At 44.8% G+C, this 22,524-nt stretch overlaps 2 protein-coding genes across 2 annotated transcripts in view; one reads left to right on the top strand and one right to left on the bottom strand.

The window, feature by feature from the left end:
• Positions 1-1,367: 1,367 nt before the first annotated feature.
• Positions 1,368-7,436, bottom strand: nom1 (nucleolar protein with MIF4G domain 1). Its single transcript, XM_076161077.1, has 11 exons — positions 6,239-7,436; positions 6,009-6,121; positions 5,692-5,887; positions 4,471-4,794; positions 4,228-4,338; positions 3,756-3,926; positions 3,180-3,301; positions 2,936-3,068; positions 2,339-2,470; positions 1,980-2,089; positions 1,368-1,850 (listed from the first exon to the last, which is right to left on the bottom strand). The coding sequence occupies exons 1-11, from the start codon at positions 7,151-7,153 to the stop codon at positions 1,673-1,675; spliced, it is 2,505 nt and encodes an 834-aa protein (XP_076017192.1). The 5' UTR covers positions 7,154-7,436; the 3' UTR covers positions 1,368-1,672.
• A 48-nt stretch (positions 7,437-7,484) lies between these two features.
• Positions 7,485-22,524, top strand: part of lmbr1 (limb development membrane protein 1) — a 29,032-nt gene continuing 13,992 nt past the window's right edge. The window contains exons 1-9 of the mRNA XM_076161078.1: positions 7,485-7,695; positions 10,344-10,416; positions 11,321-11,360; positions 12,130-12,269; positions 12,694-12,797; positions 19,264-19,390; positions 19,482-19,550; positions 19,664-19,728; positions 19,916-19,988. Coding sequence (XP_076017193.1) covers positions 7,633-7,695; positions 10,344-10,416; positions 11,321-11,360; positions 12,130-12,269; positions 12,694-12,797; positions 19,264-19,390; positions 19,482-19,550; positions 19,664-19,728; positions 19,916-19,988 — 754 coding nt within the window. The 5' untranslated portion in view covers positions 7,485-7,632. The remainder of the gene's footprint in view (positions 7,696-10,343; positions 10,417-11,320; positions 11,361-12,129; positions 12,270-12,693; positions 12,798-19,263; positions 19,391-19,481; positions 19,551-19,663; positions 19,729-19,915; positions 19,989-22,524) is intronic.

Here is a 22,524-nt window from a genome sequence, read left to right as displayed (position 1 = left end):
CCTGACATCAGTTTGATTGACGTTAAAGGTACACAAACAGAATGTTAAATTGGACTCAAGGTGTAAGAATGATTAAAACTATTCTATTTTAAAAAATCCAATAATTATCAAACGCAAGTTGACTCTCTAAAACATTTATGAAGTGACTAAGGTGTGTAAATCCACCCTAATTCCCAATTCATCATCTTGCTTCATTTGATAATCTTTGGATGAAGTCCCTCCATGTGTCCATATTGTGAGCGGTCAGATCAATGACTCACAGCCCACACACACACAGGCATTAGTAACCCAGTAACAGCACGGCGGTGTGACAGCGTTATTTGTTATTATTGTTCCCACAGTCATCAGCGTTAAACTGGAACGGGGCTTGACTGATTAGCTTGCATTTGTATCAGGATTACTGAGAGATCTGCTGGTTATCTCAGCTGTTTGCTTTAAGCGTTAGCAGACTAAATCAAAGTTCAGCGGCGGGTCAAGCCCAGAGTACAGCAGGTAAAGCCTGACGGTGACTGTCTGGCCCACGTCTGCACACAATGGCCAGTGTATGGGGCAGCACAGGGAGCCTATTGATCTCATATCTCCGCCTTTTCCAAGAGCAACTTCTCCATTTGCGTTGTCAGTTGCTCCATGATTTAAAGCAGTTCAGCTGGAAGCGAAGCCACAGTACATTTGGTGATCCTCCTGAGGATGTTTGGTCTGCGCTCTCTTCCTCAGGAGTTTGAGCTCTGTGTCGGTGAAGGACGTTTCCTCTGGCTGACCTTGGTGGCCGCTTGTTGACCTCGGGGCTTCGCCCCACCCTTGGATTGATGCGGGCCGCTCAAATTAATAGGAGCAAGTATCAAATGTAACAGAATGACTCTGCTATGCTAAACATGCGGGCAGATCCTGGTGTCAGCCAACAAACAGCATAGGCTGCAGTCAAAGCGCCGGGTCATTTCATCAGGGCGTGTAAACACTGAATGGACGCTCCAGCACTTCTGCTTTCTCTCTCCGCTCTTGTTCACGTCACGTTCACGCTGGCCAAGTGGAAATATCAATAGAAAACGATAACGACAGCAATATTCACTAAGCAGTAGTCGTGTTTGGGGCTGAAAAAGACTTCCTTCTCATGTCCTTTATTCTGTGTCCCTGAGTAAATAGACTCAGTTAAGCTCAGATGAATGGCTGCAGGTGTGTGAGCAGTTTCATATTAACTCCTTAGCTCCACGCTGCCTCCAAGAGGGCCGACTCAGAAACACACAGCACGCAGAGAGAGGAGAAAAAGGGAGGGGGTAAGAGGAACGAGTCTCTTCCACTCCAAGATTCAAAAGCTATGGATATATATGATTATGGAGAATTTGATGACAAAACCGTCATTTTATGAGGTGTATCAGATATTTATTGGATGTACAAAAATATCAGCACCAGCATGGTTGATGTATCAGATAGTTGAAATATGTAGAATATGATGGGTGCTCTGTCTTTATAAACAATTATAACACACTGTATTTACCCTCAAGCAAACTAAAATTATTTACACATGTGAGCCGTTCTTTCCAACAAATCCCCAAAGCACAAATAATAATTTAACATTATCAAAACACATTTCTTTTTAATTTGTGTTATTCCACTCAAACAAGGCCTCAGCTTGTTGGTGTGTGTGTGTCGGTGTGTCGGTGTGTGTGCGTGTGTTTTACAGTTTCAGCTTGGTGTCTTTGGCCTCCATGGCCTTGGTGGCGACCTGGGCGCGCTCTGACAGCAGCGCCGCTTGTTCAGCTGGTCCCTGCGACTGAGCGTTCCTCAGCAGGAAGTGGCTGATGAAAAGCTTCAAGCCCTCCCGCAGCATTCCAAGCTTGGGAATTCCTGAAATCCTGGAGGATGGGAAACAATGACAGACATTGATTTTGGAATTTTCACAGATTGCTACGCCTTGAAGAGGAGTGGCGTTTACAAGTTACAATGTGGGCCAGTGGACCAGAGGTCGACGCGATGACACTCACTTTCCAAATATGTGGGCGAGATCCTCGGGCTCAGCTTCCTTCAGCAGTTTGTTCAGCACCTGTCGGAGGAAACGCACGGTGGCCTTGTCCAGTTCCCCAAACTCTATTACCTACAGAGACATGAAGCACAGACCATCAAACACAAATCACTGAGCTCTGCGTAACTGACTCACAATCACATAACCTCATCTTGGTCTGTTACTCAGACGACGCTTGAATCATTTATAACAATTTCAATCGCATCTAAGTCTAAGTTTTAAGGTTACAAGGACTGTCAAACTAATTAGAGTAGAGAATTACATTTTGTATATTCACAGACTTATACTGCTGAGGTATTGATGGTTAGTATGGTTACCCACTTTAAGTATGGAGAGTGAGAGACTTTTCTTCTGGAGGAAGAGAGTGACCAGCTGGACCAGGTTGCTGAAGGTGCTGCTGGAGAGGTTGGGGAGCTCTCTTAACTTGTCCCATATGCTGAACTGGAATGTCATCTAGCAGAATGCAGAGTGGGATCAAAGCATAGATTTACTCAAAAACAAAGAACACAACTTAAAGATCAGTAAGGCTGAAAGACAGCAGAGAGAACAGAAACAATGAAACCACCATTTCTCCACAGAGGCGATCCTCCCATCCAGATCCAGTTTACATGTGAAAAACAAACATTCCCACCAGTTCAGGTTGAAGCTCTTTGATGAGGACAATGGCTATCAGTTTCTGATAGGGGCCGGTTCCCTGTGTGTGGCGGCCGAGTCGGAAGCCTGGTGTCACTGCCACTGTTTGCACTCACAGTTTGAGTCAAATCATATCGGAGTTGAGAGGTGTGAGAGGCTCCCACAGTGCAGAGGTGAACCGCAGGTCACACTGGGTGGCCACACTCACCCACACACACAGACACACACAGTGTAACCCAGTACCTCACCACGTTCACAAGATGCTCTAAATAACAGCGTGTTTACCTGGAAGCGACGGTCGTAGGAGCAGAATTTCTCTCCCAGCACGGCGTAGAAGGCGTTGAAGGTTTTCTCCTGCAGGCAGCAGTCCATCAGAACATGGACTATCTCCCTCTCCTGCTTGTCCTTCAGGCCCATCCTTCACAACAACAAAAGGCTTTGAATTATCGACTTTACAGCTGGAGTGCATAGAAAATGAAACCTTGCTCAGAGTAAACAAACAGAGGCACAGAGTGGAGCGATGTCTCACCTCAGGAGCTTCTCAAAGGCGTCCAGGTAATCCTCGCTGGTCATGAGCACACAGAAGATGTTCCTCCTGACCTCCGTGTTCATCCTCTGTTTCCTCGCCAGCTCCAAGACTTTGGCACTAAACTGAAACAAAACAAACAGCGATAACAGTTAAGTGGGAGAAATCTATTATTAGAAAGACCAAATCCAATCACCATTCACACAAACCAATCACAGTGCCGGCGTTGCTGAGTAATAACAACCTTTTGTATCAGCAAATAAAGGCCGGTGCTCACTTTCTATATCTACTGCATTAAGATGAATGGTAAGTAAATGAGGCTTCCCTTAGAAAAGTAACATTGCTGCATTAACTTTGTCTCCTGAATGAACTTTAGAGATTATTTATGTGAGAGAAATTTCACTTTCAGTTGAGTTGAGCACATTTTAAATCAACTACATTTGGGGAAAACACCACGATCAGATGATGAGATATTGAGATAATGTTCCTCATTACAGCAAGTCCATAACCGTGAACTTTTAACCCAGCTACATCACACCCTTATAAGTAGATCTGTACTGGGCTGTTCAGGTGCCGTACCTGTCCCTGTGCAGGACTCTGTGTTGAGCTGGCGTTGCCCTGGTTGCTGATCATGGGTGCTCCACTCCACGAGGAGCCGACGATCCACCAGCGGCCCACTTGCTCTGCTGCCAGAAGATTCTCCAGAGAGACCCGCAGCTTCACGTCACTGCCGCCTGCGCTCCGGTGAATCTGAGCAACACATTGACCAGAGGTTAGTCACACCCAGGCACTTAGCGGGCAAACACCAGATGTTAAACCACACCGTATGCAATATCATCACAATTAAACTGTTAAACAGTCACAATGACAGCACATTATTAAAAGCATCAGCACAACTCTGAGAGGATGGGACTCTGGGGCCCCCTGGTGGAACGAGTGAGAGCTGCCTTCAAGAATTCTAAATAAGACTTGAAAGTGAATCTGATTTGTTTCTGTCAGTGCAGAACCAAGATGAGTCAGAAATTGAGGTCATGTTGTGGAATCCACCCACCAGAGTTCTCTGTAACTTCTTCAGCTTCTCCACAGGCTCGGGATCATAACCTGGGATTTTCCGCATATCATTGTTCTTCAAAGCCAGCATGGTTTCCAACATGAAACGCACCTGAGGACATGTTCACACACGATCTCCTGTTAGATAAGCCTCCACAAACTGACACATAATTACATGTTATTAAAAATGAATGGCAATTATGGTTAAGAGTTCATTCTGTTTCTGTACTTATTAATGTTCTACCCTGGTTTGATCTTCGAACTTTGACCCGGCGTCACTGGCCTTCCGCTGGGCTTCGGAGATGAGCTCTTTGAGAGCCAGAGCGTCGTCCTTCCTCAGGGCGAAGCCGACGTTCCTCAGCACGAACAGGATGAGCTCAATGTCCTTCTCTGTGAAGGCTCCGACGAAGAGCTTCAGGATGTCAGAGATGAGGAGGGAGTGCATGACTTGGAAGTTGTAGAGGTGAGCGATGATAGCCACCAGGTTGTCACACTCTTTTCCCTCCCCTTTGAGCTTGTAGGCTTCGTCAAACTTTCGCACCACCGTTTCCAGAAAATTAGCTCCTACCTGCAAATTGATAAAAGTGAATAATACACATTTCTCATTTATGTTCGTCATGGATACATCAATCTCTTCCTAAGCTGCTGAATTCCTATGATCTCTCTTTTTCTTTTTCTCTTTTTTTCTTTACAACAAGGAAAAAAATGTATCTGTATCTATCCAAGGTGCGATTAGTGTGTAGCAGAGCCCCTGGGGTGTAATTGGGTCATTACAGTAACGGTACAGTTGCCCTGTGGGGGATTGAAAGAAAGCCAGTTGCTCCACAATGCAGCGTGTTTAGCCTGCAGTGACTGGAGATGTGTTGTATAGATTAACTACAGAAACATGCAGGAGTGTGAGCCAAAGGTACTGCGGTAAAGACAATCATCAGATCCTTTAATCACTATTGTAACGTTTTCATCTCATCTATGATGACATGATACAGGCCCATCAGTTACATACTTTCAACAAGAGTGCACACTGAACCAATATCACCACATCTTAAATTTAAATAAGCATAAAGATCCCTCAAATTGTGACTTAACTTAACTAGAAAATCTATGCCATCTATCGACTGAGGCCAATTAGACAGAGTGTTGTGTGGCTGCAGGGTCAATACAGCAGAGAGATAACAATGCTCAGTGTGGGAAACAGAGGTGTAAGATGTCACTTTCCAATTGATTAAAAGCAGCATTAGCTTACAAAGGAGACGTGTGAAAGCAGCCAATCCTCGAATAAATAAACCAAGGGCTCACGTCCACTGTCAGGTCAGCTGCTGTGTGTCTTTCAGTCCGGCCATTAAAACAGCGGAAGGGCCCCACAACACGGCAAGAACTATGTGTCCTCTGTTGATTCTCTCTTTTAAATGCATATATACAGTATGTAAACTAATTGACAAGCAGGAAGAGGAGGGAGTGTGTTTACCTCTAACCCCACAGTGTGATGGAGGACGCTGACGAGCAGCACGTGCTCCATCAGCAGCCTGTCGGGCATCAGGGCCGGGGTGACACAGGCTGCCAGCAGCACCTCTGCCAGGGTGTCGTTCATGTCCTTCCTGCTGCGGCTCATGTACAGCTCCTCTATCTGACCGCAGATGGACGCCATGTTGGCCTCACTCAGCCTGACAAGGAGGAGGAAACAGCCGAGTCATCACGCGGACGAACAACACGGGAAGCACATATGCAAACATCAGTATCAGAAAATGGGTCAAGTCAACCAGATGTTCTCAACTAAGACGTTACCTGTTCAGCAGGCCTTTAACGCTCCTCTTCAGCTTCTCCAGCTCTGCTTTGCGTTTATCGTCTCCTGTGTCACGCATGTGCGGCGGCACGTACCTGCCGGCTCCAGAGGCAACCTGAACACACAGAGATGGAGACCAAACAAAACGTTACAAACCAAAAGGCTCTGAAACAATTATTAGATTTCAATGCAGTTTGATGATTTTTACAGATATTTCAAGATCCCAACTCACATTTTCAGCCGTGGACTCTGGTGTCACTTTGTCCTGAGCATCTTCCTCTTCTTCTTCTGCCAGATCTTCAGCTTCACCATCAACTTCTGATTCTGCTGCATCACTCTCGTCCAGCACATCCTCATCCTCCACTTCCTCCTCCTCTGCTTCCTCCTCATCCTCCATTTCATCCTCCTCCTCATTGTCTTCATCAGATGAACCCAGGTCTTCATCACTACCTTCGCTCATCATCTCATCTCCTGGTTCTTGGTCCTCATCTGACAGCTGAGGATCGTTCTTATCAAGTTTCTCAAAGTTCTCCTTGGCCATGTCCATGTCGTCGTCACTGTCGTACATCCCGGCGGCTGAGGAGCCCGGGTCCAGCGCACCCAGGATGTAATCAAATCCATCAGCCACAAACGATTGTGGGAGAGTCTTCTTGTTTTTCCTCTTGTTTAATCCAAGGCAGCGCTCTAACTTCTTTATTTCTCTGTCCTCGTCTTCGTTTGCTTCTAACAGAGCCCTTTTCCTTGATTCCTGCAGTTTCTTTGCTTTCTTGGCCTTTGCTTGTGCAGGATCCAGGGTTGGTTTGTTTGTTTTCTGAGCTTTTTCCACTTTATTCTTCTTCTTCTGCTGCTGCTGTTGTTGTTGTTGTTCCTCACCTGGCGTCTCTGTCTGCTCCCCCTCATTTGCAGGTGCATCAAGACCCTTTCCCCCCTGGTAATAACTTTTCATTTTAGCTTTTTTCATCTTCCTCTTTTCTTTGCGTAACTCTTTGCGGCTTTTCTTTTTGACAATCCCCAACTCATGTTCGCCATCAGCTTCATCGTCTCCCGCTTTGCTTTTGACAAACTCGCCCACTGCGAACATGTACTTCTTTAACACCTCATCACCTTTAGACTTCTTTTTGTTGTTTTGCTTAAACTTCCCTTTCATTTTTGCACGGTAAACTCGACTTTTGTCACCTGAGAATCGGTGTTTATAGTTTACTAACGCTGGCTGAGACTTGCTAGCTCATTGGCGTTATCGACTCGCGGCAAGCTTCCAGTTCCAACGCGTAGCCGATACGCTAAAGCTAACTGCTAAATTAGCGTAAATAAAACTATCATTTGACATCAGTAATTACCTTAAACCGCACATGTATACCTCCATGTGGTAAAAAAAAAAAAACATTTGCTGTGACCTAAAACCACGTGACAGAACGCTTCCAGGGCGCACAGAGAGGCGACGCGCAGTGATGACGCACTTTATTTTGGGGCGTTTTTGTTTTTTTCAGTCTGGAGCGGGTTTCCTCTGATGTAAACTCAACTGTCCTCCTCAGGCTAAAGTAGCAGCGGGGGAAGCACCGGAGTTTGTCGCTGTTGTACGCGTTAGCATGTAGCGACTTAACGGCTTATGCATTTGCAATATGAAGAATGGAAGAAGACGATGTTACCGTCAGAGAGCAGAATTTCCACAGTCAAGTCCGGGAGTACATAGTAAGTAAGCGTACCGGAGTAGCTAAAGGCTAGCTGGCTAACAACGCCCTCTAACGTTGTAATGGGATCGTTAGCATTTAGCTTCATCTGTCAGTTTGACACAGCAGAATTTGTTTAGATCTGACATCTGAAATAAATATTAAAACGTGTTTCCAAGTCCCAGTCTGCCAAAACGTAAGGAATAGATGCTTATTTACGTGATCGCACGATAGAAAGGATCATCGTATTAACTTTATTGTCCCATCTTGATTAGTTTAGGTTCACATTATTTGCCGTAAACCGCTTTGTGTGTTTCAAAAACACACTTAAAATTATAATGCAAACTTTTCTCCATCGACGCTTTTTAAATAGAAAAACTATCAAATGGCTCCTTCAGGTCAGCTCAGCATCTCTTAGCGTATCATGTCAACATTATTTGCCTTACGAGACCTCTTTACTCTCCCCTAAGACAATTTATATTACCGATTGATATTAAAACGCGTTCATGTTTGTACTCGCTTATTTACATCCGATGTGACCCAAGTTATGTAAAGGAAAGTTTTTAGTCGTTGCTGAACTTGGCTGTGGATGATTTGGTTACGTGTTCAAACACAACTAGATTACTGAGAGTAATCTTATTTAAACTAGGCTTGGTCTCTTTAAATCCAGTTTATATGTAGCCTTTCCTTTGCTGGAGTGAAGTAAAGTAAGGCTATGAGATCATACTGAGGCTTCCACATGCAGATGTAAACACATGGACTCTGCTGTTTACTGTTCTAACATGCAGTCATGTCATAGTCGATAATCCCAGTTGACTGAAGTCTAACTCTCTTAATCTGGTTATATTTACACCCTTAAACTACAACTTAAACCTTATTAAATGTTAATGGTTCTTGGATCAGATTATGGCTGGATGTGGTGAATAATGAGATTATGACACAGTCAGGCACATTGTCATTGTCACTGTCTCCTCTGGCGAGTACGTTCAGATGAGCTGGCCCGTCTATACAAAGCTGTTTGTCCACACCTCCAGCTCGAGTTCATTTATCATAAAGGTGTGACATACTGTTGCTAAATTGGTTATAGATGCCTGCACTTGAGCACTTGAACACTAAAGGAGAAGCTGACTTGTTATTACACTCTGCCCTTTTCACTGCTCACTGCAAAACTCACATTTTTAGAGAACATATAACTAATCGAGGGTCTATAACACAGACCGGTCTTCAGCCTAGAATCTGGGGCTTTACCTCTTCAGTGTTCCAGTTTATCAGCACCGTGCACCTGGTTCTGTTATTCTGACTTCACTAGCTTGTAAAGACATCTGCTCTTGTAGTTAGAAGAGGACTGCGAGTGTATAATGTCACGTAAGACTGTTTACCTCTCAGACTAACTGAGGACATGTGATATTACTTTGAATCTAGTTTGTCTCTTTGAAACATGTTCTGTCTGCCTGGCGTCTGGGCAGAGTCATCTCACCGTCACTGCTCAGCTGTGAGGAGTTGTGTAATGTTGACGGGGTGTAAAGTGCTGAAGTGGGCGCTTCTATCATTAGTGATGTCCGGGTCACTGTCACAGTAGAAGGGGGAATGTGGAAGGGGATCTTGTCCAGGCCACAGTTACCTAATAAATTCCAGGCCGCAGTCATTTCTGGACAACTTTGAATGCAGCCATACCTCAATTAGTGAAACGAAACGTACTGCAAAAACAATGATGACTTGCTTGCCTCATTTTATATGCAAATCAATGAATTATTGATTGCAGGGTAGGTACTTATCTATCAAGGGTAATGATGGTGTGGGAAGTGTGATGAAACGTCCCAATACACACACAGGTGATCTTCGCTACCTCAACTACATATGCGGAGTCTCACACACTTAGGATCCGTGTCATGTTGTAGTAACTGCATTATCTATACATGACCGCATTCACACGCAAACGCCATTGGAACACGTGTTCTGCCTGCTTGTTGGGACCAATTGCAATTTCAGACTATTGGTTACGGGTAAATGCTGGGTTGCTGCATTAGCCTGCCATAGTTTTACACACCTAAGTGATTAACCATGGAGTTAGTGGTGACTTTGTACCGTATCATTTCTGTATCTGCCTCACACAGAGTTGTGTTTCAGCACCGATAAAAGAGGTCACAGCCGCGTTGCCATAAACTGGAGATGCAACCTGACTGATGCAGACGTCCTGGAGCAACTCTGTACCGTTTCATTTTTAGACGTCTTATGCAACATTAGTACATCTAAACATGGTATTCTTGCGACCGAAACACTGTGTTACCTCAACTCCAGTTCTTCACCTTGCACCTTGATAACAAAACTGATAAGTGCTGGCCAGGGTCAAGGCCAGATTCAGGTTGAATCATGTGCAAAGCTGTTTACTTTAGTGATAAACAGGTCCTTCCTTAAGTATTAATGGGGAATGTAGGAACTGGAGGAAAGAATTCAACATTTTCTTCATATAGTAGAAGCTTTGGTATACATTATATATACATAACAAATATGATGTTGTAGCATTTCTTATTTTCTTATTAGGTTTATAAAGGCATACTAGACATATTGTAGCTTGTAACCTGGGAGATAAGAGGACTTGGTGTACACATAACTGCATGCTGAATCATCCTGAAAGTCAATCCTCTTAACATTCTGATGTTGTCCTTTCAGATCTGCTTCCTCCTGTTTGCTGTGCTCTACATCGTGTCCTACTTCATCATAACCAGATACAAGAGGAAGAGTGGTGAGCGTTTTGGTGAATTATTCATTGAACTCTGACACTGTGGGAACGTTACATCAAAGACGGAGACCCTGAAGCTTCTGTAACATGTAGTTTGACCGCAAACGTAGTGGAAATCAATCCGTCTGTCTCCTCGCGCCGTGCTCGCACACGCACACACACACACCTAGTGCTTCATTGTGTCAAGACTGAATGGATGTTAAGGCAAAGTAGGCTTTAGGGGTGTGTGTGTGTGTGAGACACCACACCCATGCCGGTAATGTGCACAAACAATCAGACACTGCCAGCCCTATATCTATGTAATCTGCATCCACCCCAGCTTGTTTCTCGGTGCGTCACAACACACACACAGTGTTTATGGCCAAATTGGCTGCTGCTGAGATAAGCCACCCTGCGGTCCCATAATCACAGATGAGAGCGAGGAAAGTCTGATATTCTGTGAGAATTCTTCTGCGATGTCTCACACAGCAGACAGACATAACTGCTCATCAAAAAAATGACTAAATTCCAAAGGGGAAACATAACAAAGAGGCCCTGGTGTGTATTGTGAACTGTAACCCATTTTCTTGGACGAATATAGTAAGTCCAGGTCACCTCGTCTTCCCGTGTCTCATTTTGAAAGTAGACCGTTTTGCACCAGAAGTTTCTCTCTGGAGTTTTGTCCTGTAGAAATATAGGCTGCTGGTTCTTACAGCCGGGTGGTTCAGTGACCCCAATGTCCTCACGTTACTGTAGAGCGGAGTTTAAAGGAGCACGGCGTGTTCTCGTTATTCTGTAGTCTGCACCCACAGTGAAACACGACACAAAGAGGAAAAGCTCTCATCTCATAAAACTGCTAAACATTACAGAGCCTCACTGACTAACAAAGAAAATAAAACTGCTAAACTGCGATTTGGTTTCTTTACAGACGACCACGAGGATGAAGACGCCGTCGTCAACAGAATATCGTAAGTGAAGCTCATCTCAGTAAACTCTTTGTCCTAAACTTCAACAGAATAGAAGAAATGGACGGTAACAAAGCAATATAAAATGTAGAAATCTAACAGTGGCGCCTTTAGCGGGACTCAAAGTGATGAAGTCCAAGGTAAATAAATGATTCATCAACACTACGGAACTTACTGTGTTACATTTGACACATTAGCCCCAACAGTGGTGGCAAATGTAAGATATTCCTGGGTTTAGTTTTACACAACACACACACACAGATGTAGCACCCTGAGTGTTTAGGGCCGCTGAGGGCACTTAAGGGCCCACGTAGCCATGCAAGGCGTTTCAGACTAATGAGTTTCTTTAGTCATACGGTGAAGTGGTGAATATGAGCAGATGGCACGAGCCTCCTCCGCTGTCTACAAATCTCCGCAAATGGCAGCGCCCCCATGTCCACGGCCGGGCTGTCCGTGTCTTTTGTTCCAGGTAAAGTGAGCGGTGGAAGGGATGGACAGTATAATGGCCATATGCTGCACTGCTCCTGTGTTTAAGGGCTCTGTGGCACCAAATAACTTCATTCCTCCTTTGCTTTGGCTCATTTATAAGCTTGCTAATGTAAACTGAGCTTTTTAAATCTTTTTTAATATGACATGTAATCCAAAAGTAATCCTTGAACAACTGAGGTGTTACAATATAATCTGATTTGAGAGAAAAAGCATACATATTGCTCTTGTATCCCCTTGTAGTGCTTCTGTGTGAATCTTTCTGTGTGTGTCCGTCCGTATGCAGATTGTACCTGTGCACCTTCACCCTGGCAGTGTCGGGCGGCGCCGTGTTCCTGCTGCCTTTCTCCATCATCAGTAGCGAGATCCTCCTCTCCTTCCCCAAAAACTATTACATCCAGTGGCTCAATGGTTCCCTCATTCACGGTCAGTAGCTCCTACAATTCACCTCTTATTAAATATCTCTCACCCATTCTCCCTGTTTATCATTTGTTTAAAAGAATGTGAATGTGTATTTGAATACCAAACAGGACAGGATGAGCTCCACATTCACCACAGGTTTAAGAGCACAAGTCTTCTACTAGAACAACAACCATATAATGTTGCAAACTTGACCAATATTTAAAGGCTGAGAATGAACAAAATATGTTGACTGAGGCTTAATTACCACCAGGGGGCAGCAGAGCCCATCGTTTAGACTTGCCAGAACACTGCCGACTTGATAGGAGCATATACTGGCCTGTATATCTATACTGGTTTGAAAGTGTTCATCATTGGATCTAAGAACTGGAATGATGGACCGATATTCCACATGTGTCTTTAACACAGTATGTGTGTTTGGCTTCTGCAGGTCTGTGGAACCTGGTGTCACTGTTCTCCAACTTATGCCTCTTTGTCCTGATGCCCTTTGCCTATTTCTTCTTGGAGTCTGAGGGATTTGCCGGATCAAAAAAGGTACATAATCTCACTGTTAAATGACTTTAGAATGCAATCCAATTGTGCTACCTTGAATGTTTTGACAGTATTTAGTCTGGGGTCAAGTTTCTGTTCTTCGACGCTGTGATGTTTGTTTGCAGGTATTTCAAATTCTGGAACAAACTCTTAAAATCACCGGTATGATAAATGTAGAAGTCTGGTTTACATTCTGACTTTATCTGGGTTAATTTGCGCGCGTGTCTCTCAGTGACCGAGGTTGTCTTTCAACAGCCGAAAGAAGCAGCAGGTGCCTCACTCTTGCCCTTTCCCTGACTCACGCCACTGACCGTAACTGCCACCGCAGAAAGCTCATTAACCATGAAAGTCTGAATCTGGTCTTCGCCCAGCGCCACATCCTGACAAACCCTTCCAATAAGGCCATAGGCTGCAAACGCTTCAACACTGCTGCATCGGCCCCACTGATTTAAGGCCTGATTCCCTGTCACCCTCCTTCCCAGCCCCCTAAAATAAAACTTCAAAAGGACAGGCTAATAATCGAGTTGTAAGGCTCAGCAAACTTCCTTGTTTAATTGATTGCCCCCAAAGAGAGGCTGGAGGCTCGTGTTCCGAAGGTCCATAAAGTTGCAACAACATGACAGCACAATAGAGCCCCGCAAAATGGAGGGGAAAGATTTACTTTTAATACACCTTTATCCTGTGTCACAGTTTGAAACCCCCTCTGGTTTATGTCCCTCCTGGCAAAAGCACATAAAAATTAGTCTGTACTGTAGTTTATAGCGGTTCTTTTTTTCCCCCCAACCCACTAATTTGTTTCGGTTGGATTTCTTCAGGCCCTGATGGGTAGGAAGCAGGACGAGGGCCTCTCTGTCACGTTTTGGCTTTTTGTTCTTTTTCATTTCAGCCAAGACTGTTTCTCACTACTTATCTTCCATAAATTTGGCCGGGGAGGAAGCACTGCTCAATGTTGCGCTGCACTTCCAGGTATATAGATTGTGTGTGTGTACTAAGGAAGGGGTGGAGGTGACGCTCCTGTTTCACCTAAAAAACCCAGCGGCCTGCAGAGTCAATTACGAGGCCGAATGTGAAACACTGATGCAGGTTTTTATAATGTGATATTATCCCTTTCCCAGTAACGGCATTAGACCACAATGTCATAAGATTTTATGTGGCATTTTAACCTCCTGGGCTCATGTTATGACACGGAGAGCTCAGTCTGACTGCGGAAATGAAGTGAATGATGAACTTCACTTCTAACTTTGTCCGTCAGCCTTTTCATGTGGCTGTGTTTACCTTTGACGATGTACTAAAAGACGCCACCAGAATAAAGATGGAAATGTGGATTTTTTCCCCCCCTCCCCCTCCTGAATGTTAACAGTTCAGCTCTTCAGAGGCTCTGTCACCTAAATGATTAACAGTTCCGCAAATTGTCCAAATGGTGGATGAATCGGAGCGACTTAAGGTCTTGACGTCAGATGTTATGATCTGGCTTTATTTGCTGCTGTAAAATGTCTCCTGCCTACTGCTGGGCTCTCAAAACTTTGTTATATAGTTTAGAATTTTAGGCTCTTGTGTATTTGAAACCTCTCTAATGTTATTAGTACCATTTAAAGTGCTCCTTGTTAGAGTTAAATCATTGTACCTATCCTGTATCTCTTATTGCTGTGGTGTTTCTTTGTAACTATGGTAATTCAGATGAAGTAGCTGCGAATGAATGTAGAACTATTACGCTGTCTAATATTACTTTTAGTAATAGATTGGCCTGTTTCGGTACGGAGGGAGCGCTCCATGCCACCAGTAGGTGGCATTAGAATGATGAGAGCCATCTGTGTCATGATTGTCGTCCTATGACAAAGACTGCAAAGACAGCAGCGCAGACCTTTGTTCAGCCTGCAGTTTGTCTCAAAGGAGTTAAAGCCATGTAATCATTTTGCCCCAGTAGTTTATCTTGAAGTTTTATATCTATTTGTGAACGTATTAATGTGATCCAAGCAAATTTTAAAAGTTTGAAGCGTATTTGATGGCCTGTTCTCTTGTCTATTAAGTTTATGTAGAATCATTTAGAAGGAAAAAAAGCTTGTGGTAATTATTTTCTGTTCTTACACACACATTTTGATTTGAGCAGATTTTAGTTTAATAAATATAAAATATAAAATCTTGCTAGTTTAATTAAAGTATGTTCTGTGTTGGCCTTGCCCACAATATTGAAAGGTGTTTGATCCTGAAAACGAGTTGGAACGAGTCTGACCCCCTGACTGACCCAGCAAAGGGCCAACAGGTTTCATCTGGTAGTTAAAGAAACTCCTCATCAATCTCATCCTAAGCCCCAAACCGCCGATGATGAGAAGTGTGTTTATTGTGGAGGGAGGGGGGTGAAAACGTCTCGCCGAGCAAACCCGCGCGGTGTTACTAAGATACTCTTCTTTGTTAGATCTCCACAATGGGGGCCTGGATATTTATTTCAAATCTCCTGCACATGCAGACATTTTTCCCAGGCCTTCTTTCGGCCAGGGCCAGCCAGAGAATATAAAGTAGTGTTTACATACCTTCCTTTAAGGTCACAATGTCTCCCTAAAGCTGCCTGTTACAACGTCCGTTACCATGGCAACATATTACTTCGCACTGGGAATTTAAAAAAGAACAAGCGAGTTGCTGAGGATTTTTTCCCTCTCGTGACTGATGTGTTCTTAAGCTTAAGTGATTCTGCGCCTCATTTTCCTAAATTCAAATCAAAGTATTTTGTATTTTGACTGGACTTCTACAGCTCCGACCCATTTACTCATCAGTTTACGCCGGACAGAGTATTTTGTTGATAGGTTACTAGGCATACTTGGCCATAGCCTCTTGCTTGACAAAACCCAGGATAGAGTCATTTGTCCTTTGAAGACTTATCAGTCTGACACCTCGCTGTAATCAGGACAAGCTGTTGTCACTGTAGGACAGCAAATAAAGCTTGGCAAACATCGGAAGTACCTAAGCTGCTTCCTTCATTTAAATTCTTCGCTTTTCTGACTCATCTGGCAAATCCGTCATGGGAATGGCAGAAAGGCCTGTTTCAAAGACTAACTCCACCAAAGCAATAATACGGCATGTATGACTTTTACTGCCGTGTTTTGTTTCAGTCTCAATGATACGACGTGATGCGGATAATTTCCCATGTTCTGTGTCCTTGGGGTTTTATTAAGAAGTCTTATTAAGAGTCTTTAGAAGTTTATTCTAGAGCTTTACAGGGGTGTGTCCCTCTCCTCTGCTTTCTGTCTTTGACACGGTCGTTGTGCTGTGGCCGACCGGTTGAAGGATACACTAATAAGGTCCCCGGGCATCTGGTGTGTCTTTAGAAAAGACTGCAGTGCTTTTTTCTGGGGGAGCCAAAAGGACCCTGCCCCCTCCCTCACTTACACTCTTGGCCCTTGTCCCACACGCCCCTGACAGTGAGCAGAAGGATGATCCGCGGGACGATCTCTGTCACTGCCCGCTGACCTGCTAACGATTGATGGCAGCTACGAGGAAGCTCCTGCGTCTCCTAAGTTTCTCCTTTTGTCCGTCTTTCTGTCACCGATCTGGTCTGTCTGCCTCACTTAGTCCCCCCCCCCCCCCGCCCCCCCAGTTTCGCCGTAGCCTGCACCTTCCCCGGTGCCCGCTCTCTCTCACACACTTGTCCGCTAATGCGCAGTGGCGTTCTGCTTCCAGAGGTGAACTCTGCTGGATTCATCAGTTGAAGCACTACATCAAAGACGGTGGCAGATTGTGCTTTTAGTTTTTTCTTCTGCAGCACAAGCAAGGCGAAAAGGCTTTTGAACTGTTTCCAGGCCCTCTGTGGCTTTGTGTAATTGGGCGGATTTGGAGGTTGATGTAGTTGGTTGCTCGTGTGTGTGTGTGTGTTGTGTGTATGAATTCATGCATGCTTGTTTGGTGCCGCATACGAAGCGGCGACTTCTCTCTCTGGCCACTGCACACATTTCTTGGAAGTCTCTCCAGTCTTGTTGGAGCAAAGCTGCAGTTAAGCAGCCCCTCACTCCACGCCGGTGTGAGGATCCGGGATGCTGAATATTTCAGAGCTGCTATATTTAGAGATAGTTACACATTTAGAATGGCAAGAATAGAAACTTTCAACGGGCGCTCTGGATGCCAAGGCACATGTCTTTTTTTCCTCCCTTCCTTCATCAGTAGACAGTTTGATCTATGATCAGTGGCGATGGCTTAGTTTTTGTCTATTTTTAAAGAATTATTATTTCAAAGGGTTCGACTGTTGCAGAGAACAAACACGTTATCCGTGCTCGCCTTTGTGATGAGGAACAAAAGGTTCCATAGTGTTTTCTTGCAAGAATAAGCAAGGGTGGACAGAATTTTCAATGTGCAATGTCATGCATGCAGATTAGTCGACGGAAGCCAATCGGAGCTCTCAGTTCGGAGTCTTGCTTCCTTTGCACAGAGCCAAATCATCTCTGACAGTGTGGATTGTTCCTCCAGCGAGGCAGGAACCAGGGATGATAGTAAGGGAGGTGACAAGCATTGCCTTTGCCCTAAATGATCTGAATGGGTAATGATTTGAGTCTTATAAATGATTGAGAGGCCTGGTCTGAAGGGAATACACCTTCAGCATGGCACGGACGACTTGTTAAGGTGGACCGGCGCGCTCGAGCGGACACGCGTCCCGCCTGCGGGTTCAGCTCGTCCTGACGCATCCTTAAGAGAGCGCGTGTGGGACGTGGCTGAAGTCCCTGAAAGCATTCCTCTCTCACCTCTCTTACCTCTGGGGAATGAGATGTGCTCAGACGCCGACTCCTCTCCTCCACCGGTCCCTCTCCATCTCTCTTTCTCTCTCTATCATTCCCCATCTCCACCTCGCTCCCTCTTCTTTATTCAGCAGTGCCGAGCGCCCTCCCCCCCCCCCCCCCTCTACCCCTCACCCACTGTCCAGTTGAGCTAAACTATGCTCGATGCTAGATTGCAGCATCCATCAAGTGCACTCATGCTAGATGAGTACACACTAACACAATGGTCTGGTGTGCTAATGTGCACAAGAAGAGTGAGGCAGTCAGCAAAATGAATGTCCGGTTATAGACTATATTTTGCTTGCTGTATTGATATTCAGACTAACGGCACATATACTTACATGCTCCTTCAAGTTCTATCATCGCTCTAATAACATGTGTTTCTCATACTGCTGTCCTAAGAGATTTTTCTTGTTAGATGAAATGCTGACTAATGAGTCCAACTTCTCCTCTTTACCATGACTCCTTGAGTGGCTGCAGTGTCCAAGGCGGCCACACTGGGGCACTCCAGACCCTGCTCCCTTCCTGTCCTCTCTTTGTGCTAGAAAATTCTACACTCACTGGCATCGCTGTGAAAGGAGGCGAGAGGCGGGCACAGAACGAGCGATCGCTCAGGGGTAGCGAAATGATGCGAAGGGAGAAGTAGAAGTTAGACCGCCTCAATGGCCGACGTGTGGGAATCGTGTGGGAATCGTACTGTGCGTTAAAATACTCCTATGGCCTGCAGAAGCTTAGTGAGAGATTATATTTCAGGTTGCAAATGTACAGGGGGAACAGGTGCTTTGGATGCAAGGGATATAAAACTTAACGCCGACCTTTTGCTGCACTGGCAAACTAACGCCTATTATAAATTTAAGAAACAGTGATTCTGTCTAATTTAATCTTCAATACTGAAACCATTTCCATCCAATAAAAGGAGTCCTGTGCATAACGGGGGAACTTTCAAAGAGAGAGACCCCCTTCATGTACCTGTTGGCAAATGCTGAGCAGTAACCGCACAGCCATTATGTTAGCTGGTAACAAATTGCTCATATGTACCCAATTTAAGCAGCGCTCCCAAAGCAGGGAGCGCTTGTTAGCTTGTGCCTTGTAACCTCCCTGACATGTGCATGAGAAGGCCTATCTATCTTAAAGCGCTAGACGGCCCGGCTCTCCAGCAGGGGGGGAAATCAAAACTGTGTGAACAGGTAGAGGGGGACTTTATTAACCACTCAGCAGTCTGTGACCCGGAAAACCCAAATTACCCCAAAACCTTCTCGTCTGCGCGGCCTGGGACGCGGCCCGCGTGAAGGGACCTCCTAATCGGCCCCAGATGGGAGGCCTGCTCTCGATCGCAGACAGTAGCTAACCCCGGCCGTGCTTCGTGCAGCCCCCCCTCCCACCCCCTTTTTAATATCACCTCTGCCACTGCTGGCCCCTGTTAGAGCCACTTTATAGACCGCAATATGTGTATAAAAGAGCTGTTTTACACTGGAGTCCGTGGGAGCGTTTATGTCATGTTTGTGTGCTGTGATGCCATTTAGTAGGAGTGAGGAAGGAGGAGGGGGTCGTGTTCGCTCATTTTGAGATATACATTATTATCTTATTCAGTAACCACAAGCAAATCCAGACCACTTTCATGCAATAAAGATAAATTTGTATAAGGTGTGATTTTTTAATGCATGAGCCAAAATATAATCCTAACGGTTTTGGTTTCTTTCTCCTGTTTTTAGGGCATTAGGGCGAGGATTCTGGAGACCTTTGTGATGCTCTTCCTCCTGGCTTTGCTCATCCTGGGCATAGTGTGGGTGGCATCGGCACTTATCGACAATGATGCAGCCAGCATGGAGTCGTTGTATGGTGAGTATTATTAAAAGGTAAATTGGTCAATCTTATAGTTTTAAGCCTGTTGTATGTTATTAATATTGTGCTTTGTTTTTGTTTCCCATAGATCTCTGGGAATTCTACTTACCGTACCTCTACTCGTGTATATCTCTGATGGGAGGACTGCTTTTGCTAAGTAAGGCCTTTAGTTTACCTCATCCACAGTGACTTTACTACCTTAGTTTGACTTACTGAAGTGAAACTGTGGTGCTGGATGCTGATCACACTATTTTCCCTCTTCCTGTCTAGTGTGTACTCCTGTGGGATTGTCTAGGATGTTCACCATCATGGGCCAGTTAATAGTGAAGCCAACAGTGAGTAATCATTTGTTTGTGTGCTCGGTTTATACGCGGTTTGATCGCTAGAGACCAAACCGTGTCGAGAAACATAGGACTACAAATACGTCACCAACTCATCCTCCCATCTGCCATCTCTCCAGTCCCACTTTGGGCCTAATTATAACCCATTTCATCTCTTCCTCCTCTCCCCCCTCCTCTCCAGATCCTGGAGGACCTGGATGAGCAGATTTACTGCATCCATTTGCAAGAGGAAACCCTTCAGAGGAGATTAAACGGTACGTCTGTGGGAGACGTGTTGGCACATTATAAGGGAGGGGAGGGGGTGTCTGCCCTATTGGGTGTGATGGAGTGCACCACACTGGAGTCAATTAGTATTGAAAATTCAGCCAGGCACACACACATACACACATGCACAGACACTAGCAAGTATCCACAATCTCAACACAAAGCTTTTCCCGCCGCTTTCTTCCACCTACTTTCTGCTAAAGGGCAAAGCGGCCATCATGGCAAGGAGCATATTTAATGTTAAGGAAGTTTTTAAGAGTTAATTTAAGATACTTCTGTGCCACTGTTAATGCTGGCGGAAGATTGCCTCGTTTGATCCCAGGCCTAGAACGGCAGCCGAGGTAATAGGTTTGAAATTAAATCTTTTACAAGAACATTTTGGCTCGGTGCTGTGGACGATAAAGATCAATGACTTTTCATCGACTTTTGAAAAGAGATCAGAAACTGTGGCTTTCTCTGGAAGCCAAAGGAAAAAAAGTCTACAGGAAGGTGAAGATGTTATTTTTTTAGCCTGCATTTCCTTTTCGTTAGCTGCCCTCTGTTTCCAAATTCCTTCTTTGACGTTGAATAATCTCAAAAAGCAGGAAGTATTTGGGCCGGGGGCCAAAACCTACTTTAATATTAACTCATGCACGCAACCAAGTGTACAGATGTGAGCAAATGAGGAGGATGAGTGTCCTTTCAAACCAGGGAGGTAAGAGAGATCCCTCCCTGATAAAGCATGTTTTCCAACGCTATGCCCACCACGTCCATAGACTGCCACCTAAGCGTGTGGTTTCCTAGGGCCCAAGCCAAACGCTTTGAACATTCTGATAGAATAATTGTAATCTGTTCCTTATCATCTGCAAGAGCGTTTGATCTTTACAAGTCACTGTGAGCTGGAAAACAAAAACAGCAGTCAGCATCATGTCAGTGCAGTGAGCCCAGACTGCCGTTCCCCCACGTTAGACAGGTGGGTAACAGGAGGATGCTCAAGAGTGGAAGTGTAAACCTCCGCTTATCAGACACGCTAAGAATGTCTTTATAGACTTTCTGTATGTACATGCACGCACGCACACACACCGGTGAGACCGAAGGATAGTGTGGCTTTCTCTGATCTACTGAGAGGCTTGAGTAGGTGGTTCAGGAACAGTTCACAGGACACACTCCACAGGTGAGCAATGTTGTCTTCTCGCTTCACCTGTGTCGGCTCTGCATCTAGCTCCCTTCAGCTGATTAGCTCCATTCTCTTACCTAACTCAGGTTTTGCAGACTTGGACTATTTAGCCACACCAGCTGATGCGTCCGTGTTTACTTACACCTCAGGCTCCTGTGTCGGTCTTTGTCGACATGCGATTTGTGTTTGTAATGGCACGGTGGATATTTTATAATGTTGCAGATCAGAAGGTTGGTATTTAAACAGGCTAAGTGGTCATGTGTGTTTATTGTGCCTCAAAGGTATAACAGAGAACACAATGCAGGGAAAAATGTCGAGTCACGCCCCGGCCATTACCAGATAAGCTGCTAACACCGACGTATGACAACCTTTGTTAGATGTAATAAATCAGAAATGACTTTTACTTTGTAAGCCTTTATGTTCGACTCTGTTTAGTAAAATTCTGCACAGCTGGCCCGGTCTCTCCTGTGTGAGTTTAATCTGTTTAACAGCGTGAATCTCTACACTTTAAAAGAGAAGGTAGCTTTAGGTAGGTAGGTCTTTAGGTAGACGTACTGTTTACTTTCTCAGAAGGTCAGACAATTGCGTCATCCAACAAGACAAAGTTTCTAATAGCTGAGAAGACAACTTGTCTTACAGGATGGATTATTAAGAAGAATGAACGGTTGCTTTAAGTGATCAATAAACAACAGGAACACCAGTGTCACTCACTTAATCACAGTGTACTCATCACCACACATATTTATGTACTAGAGCCAATTGTACAATTCCATAACCTAGGTCAGTCTCTTGAAAGAAGCATTTTGTCGATGATTGAGGATTTCAATCGACAATAATTTACTTTACAAAACATACATTTGTCTATTTAATATACAGTCAATGTTAGACCATGCATGAAAACATACTGACTGTTTTGTTGAGTATTAAGGGGAAACAGTGTGTGTAATGAGGCTCATATCTGTACTGTTATTGTAAACTTGACTTTGGTCGCCTCTCTGAAAACACCACAGATCAGATCCCACTTAAAGAGTCCAATCTGCTCGCTGCACGGGCAGTGTGAGACCTGTACGCACAGACACACTTGTTCACACTGCCCTCTCTTGGCTCTCCAGCCCCTCTGTTCTGACAAACAGAGCGTCTGTCCAGATGCTATGCGGCACAATGACCTTGCCGGTGCCTCTGTTGTCTCAGCATGGTGTTTAGCATATTTGTGGATGACGTAATTGTTTGACTGTGGTGAAGGTTGGAGAGGATACGCTGAATTACTGTAGGCCTTTCCGGCTGCCAGAAGCCTCGCTCAGCATCTCCACCTCACTGTAACTCAGTCTTACTTGATGCTGCCAGACAAAGTACTGTATATGCTTAACTCC

This window comes from Genypterus blacodes, unplaced genomic scaffold (genome assembly GCF_046128005.1).
Source record: "Genypterus blacodes isolate CSIRO-AG114 ecotype Tasmania unplaced genomic scaffold, CSIRO-AGI_Gbla_v1 ptg000110l_1, whole genome shotgun sequence".
NCBI lineage: Eukaryota > Metazoa > Chordata > Actinopteri > Ophidiiformes > Ophidiidae > Genypterus > Genypterus blacodes.
The sequence above is the reverse complement of the archived record's forward strand: the minus strand, read 5'-3'. Positions and strand labels throughout refer to the sequence as shown.

Coding starts and splice junctions, on each gene's coding strand:
- nom1 (XM_076161077.1), bottom strand. CDS start 7,153: ATGAAAGGGAAGTTTAAGCAAAACAACAAAAAGAAGTCTAAAGGTGAT. Junction 3,302..3,755: donor AGAGTCCTGCACAGGGACAG/GTACGGCACCTG, acceptor GTTTTGTTTCAG/TTTAGTGCCAAAGTCTTGGA. Junction 2,090..2,338: donor TCTCACTCTCCATACTTAAA/GTGGGTAACCAT, acceptor ATGTCTCTGTAG/GTAATAGAGTTTGGGGAACT.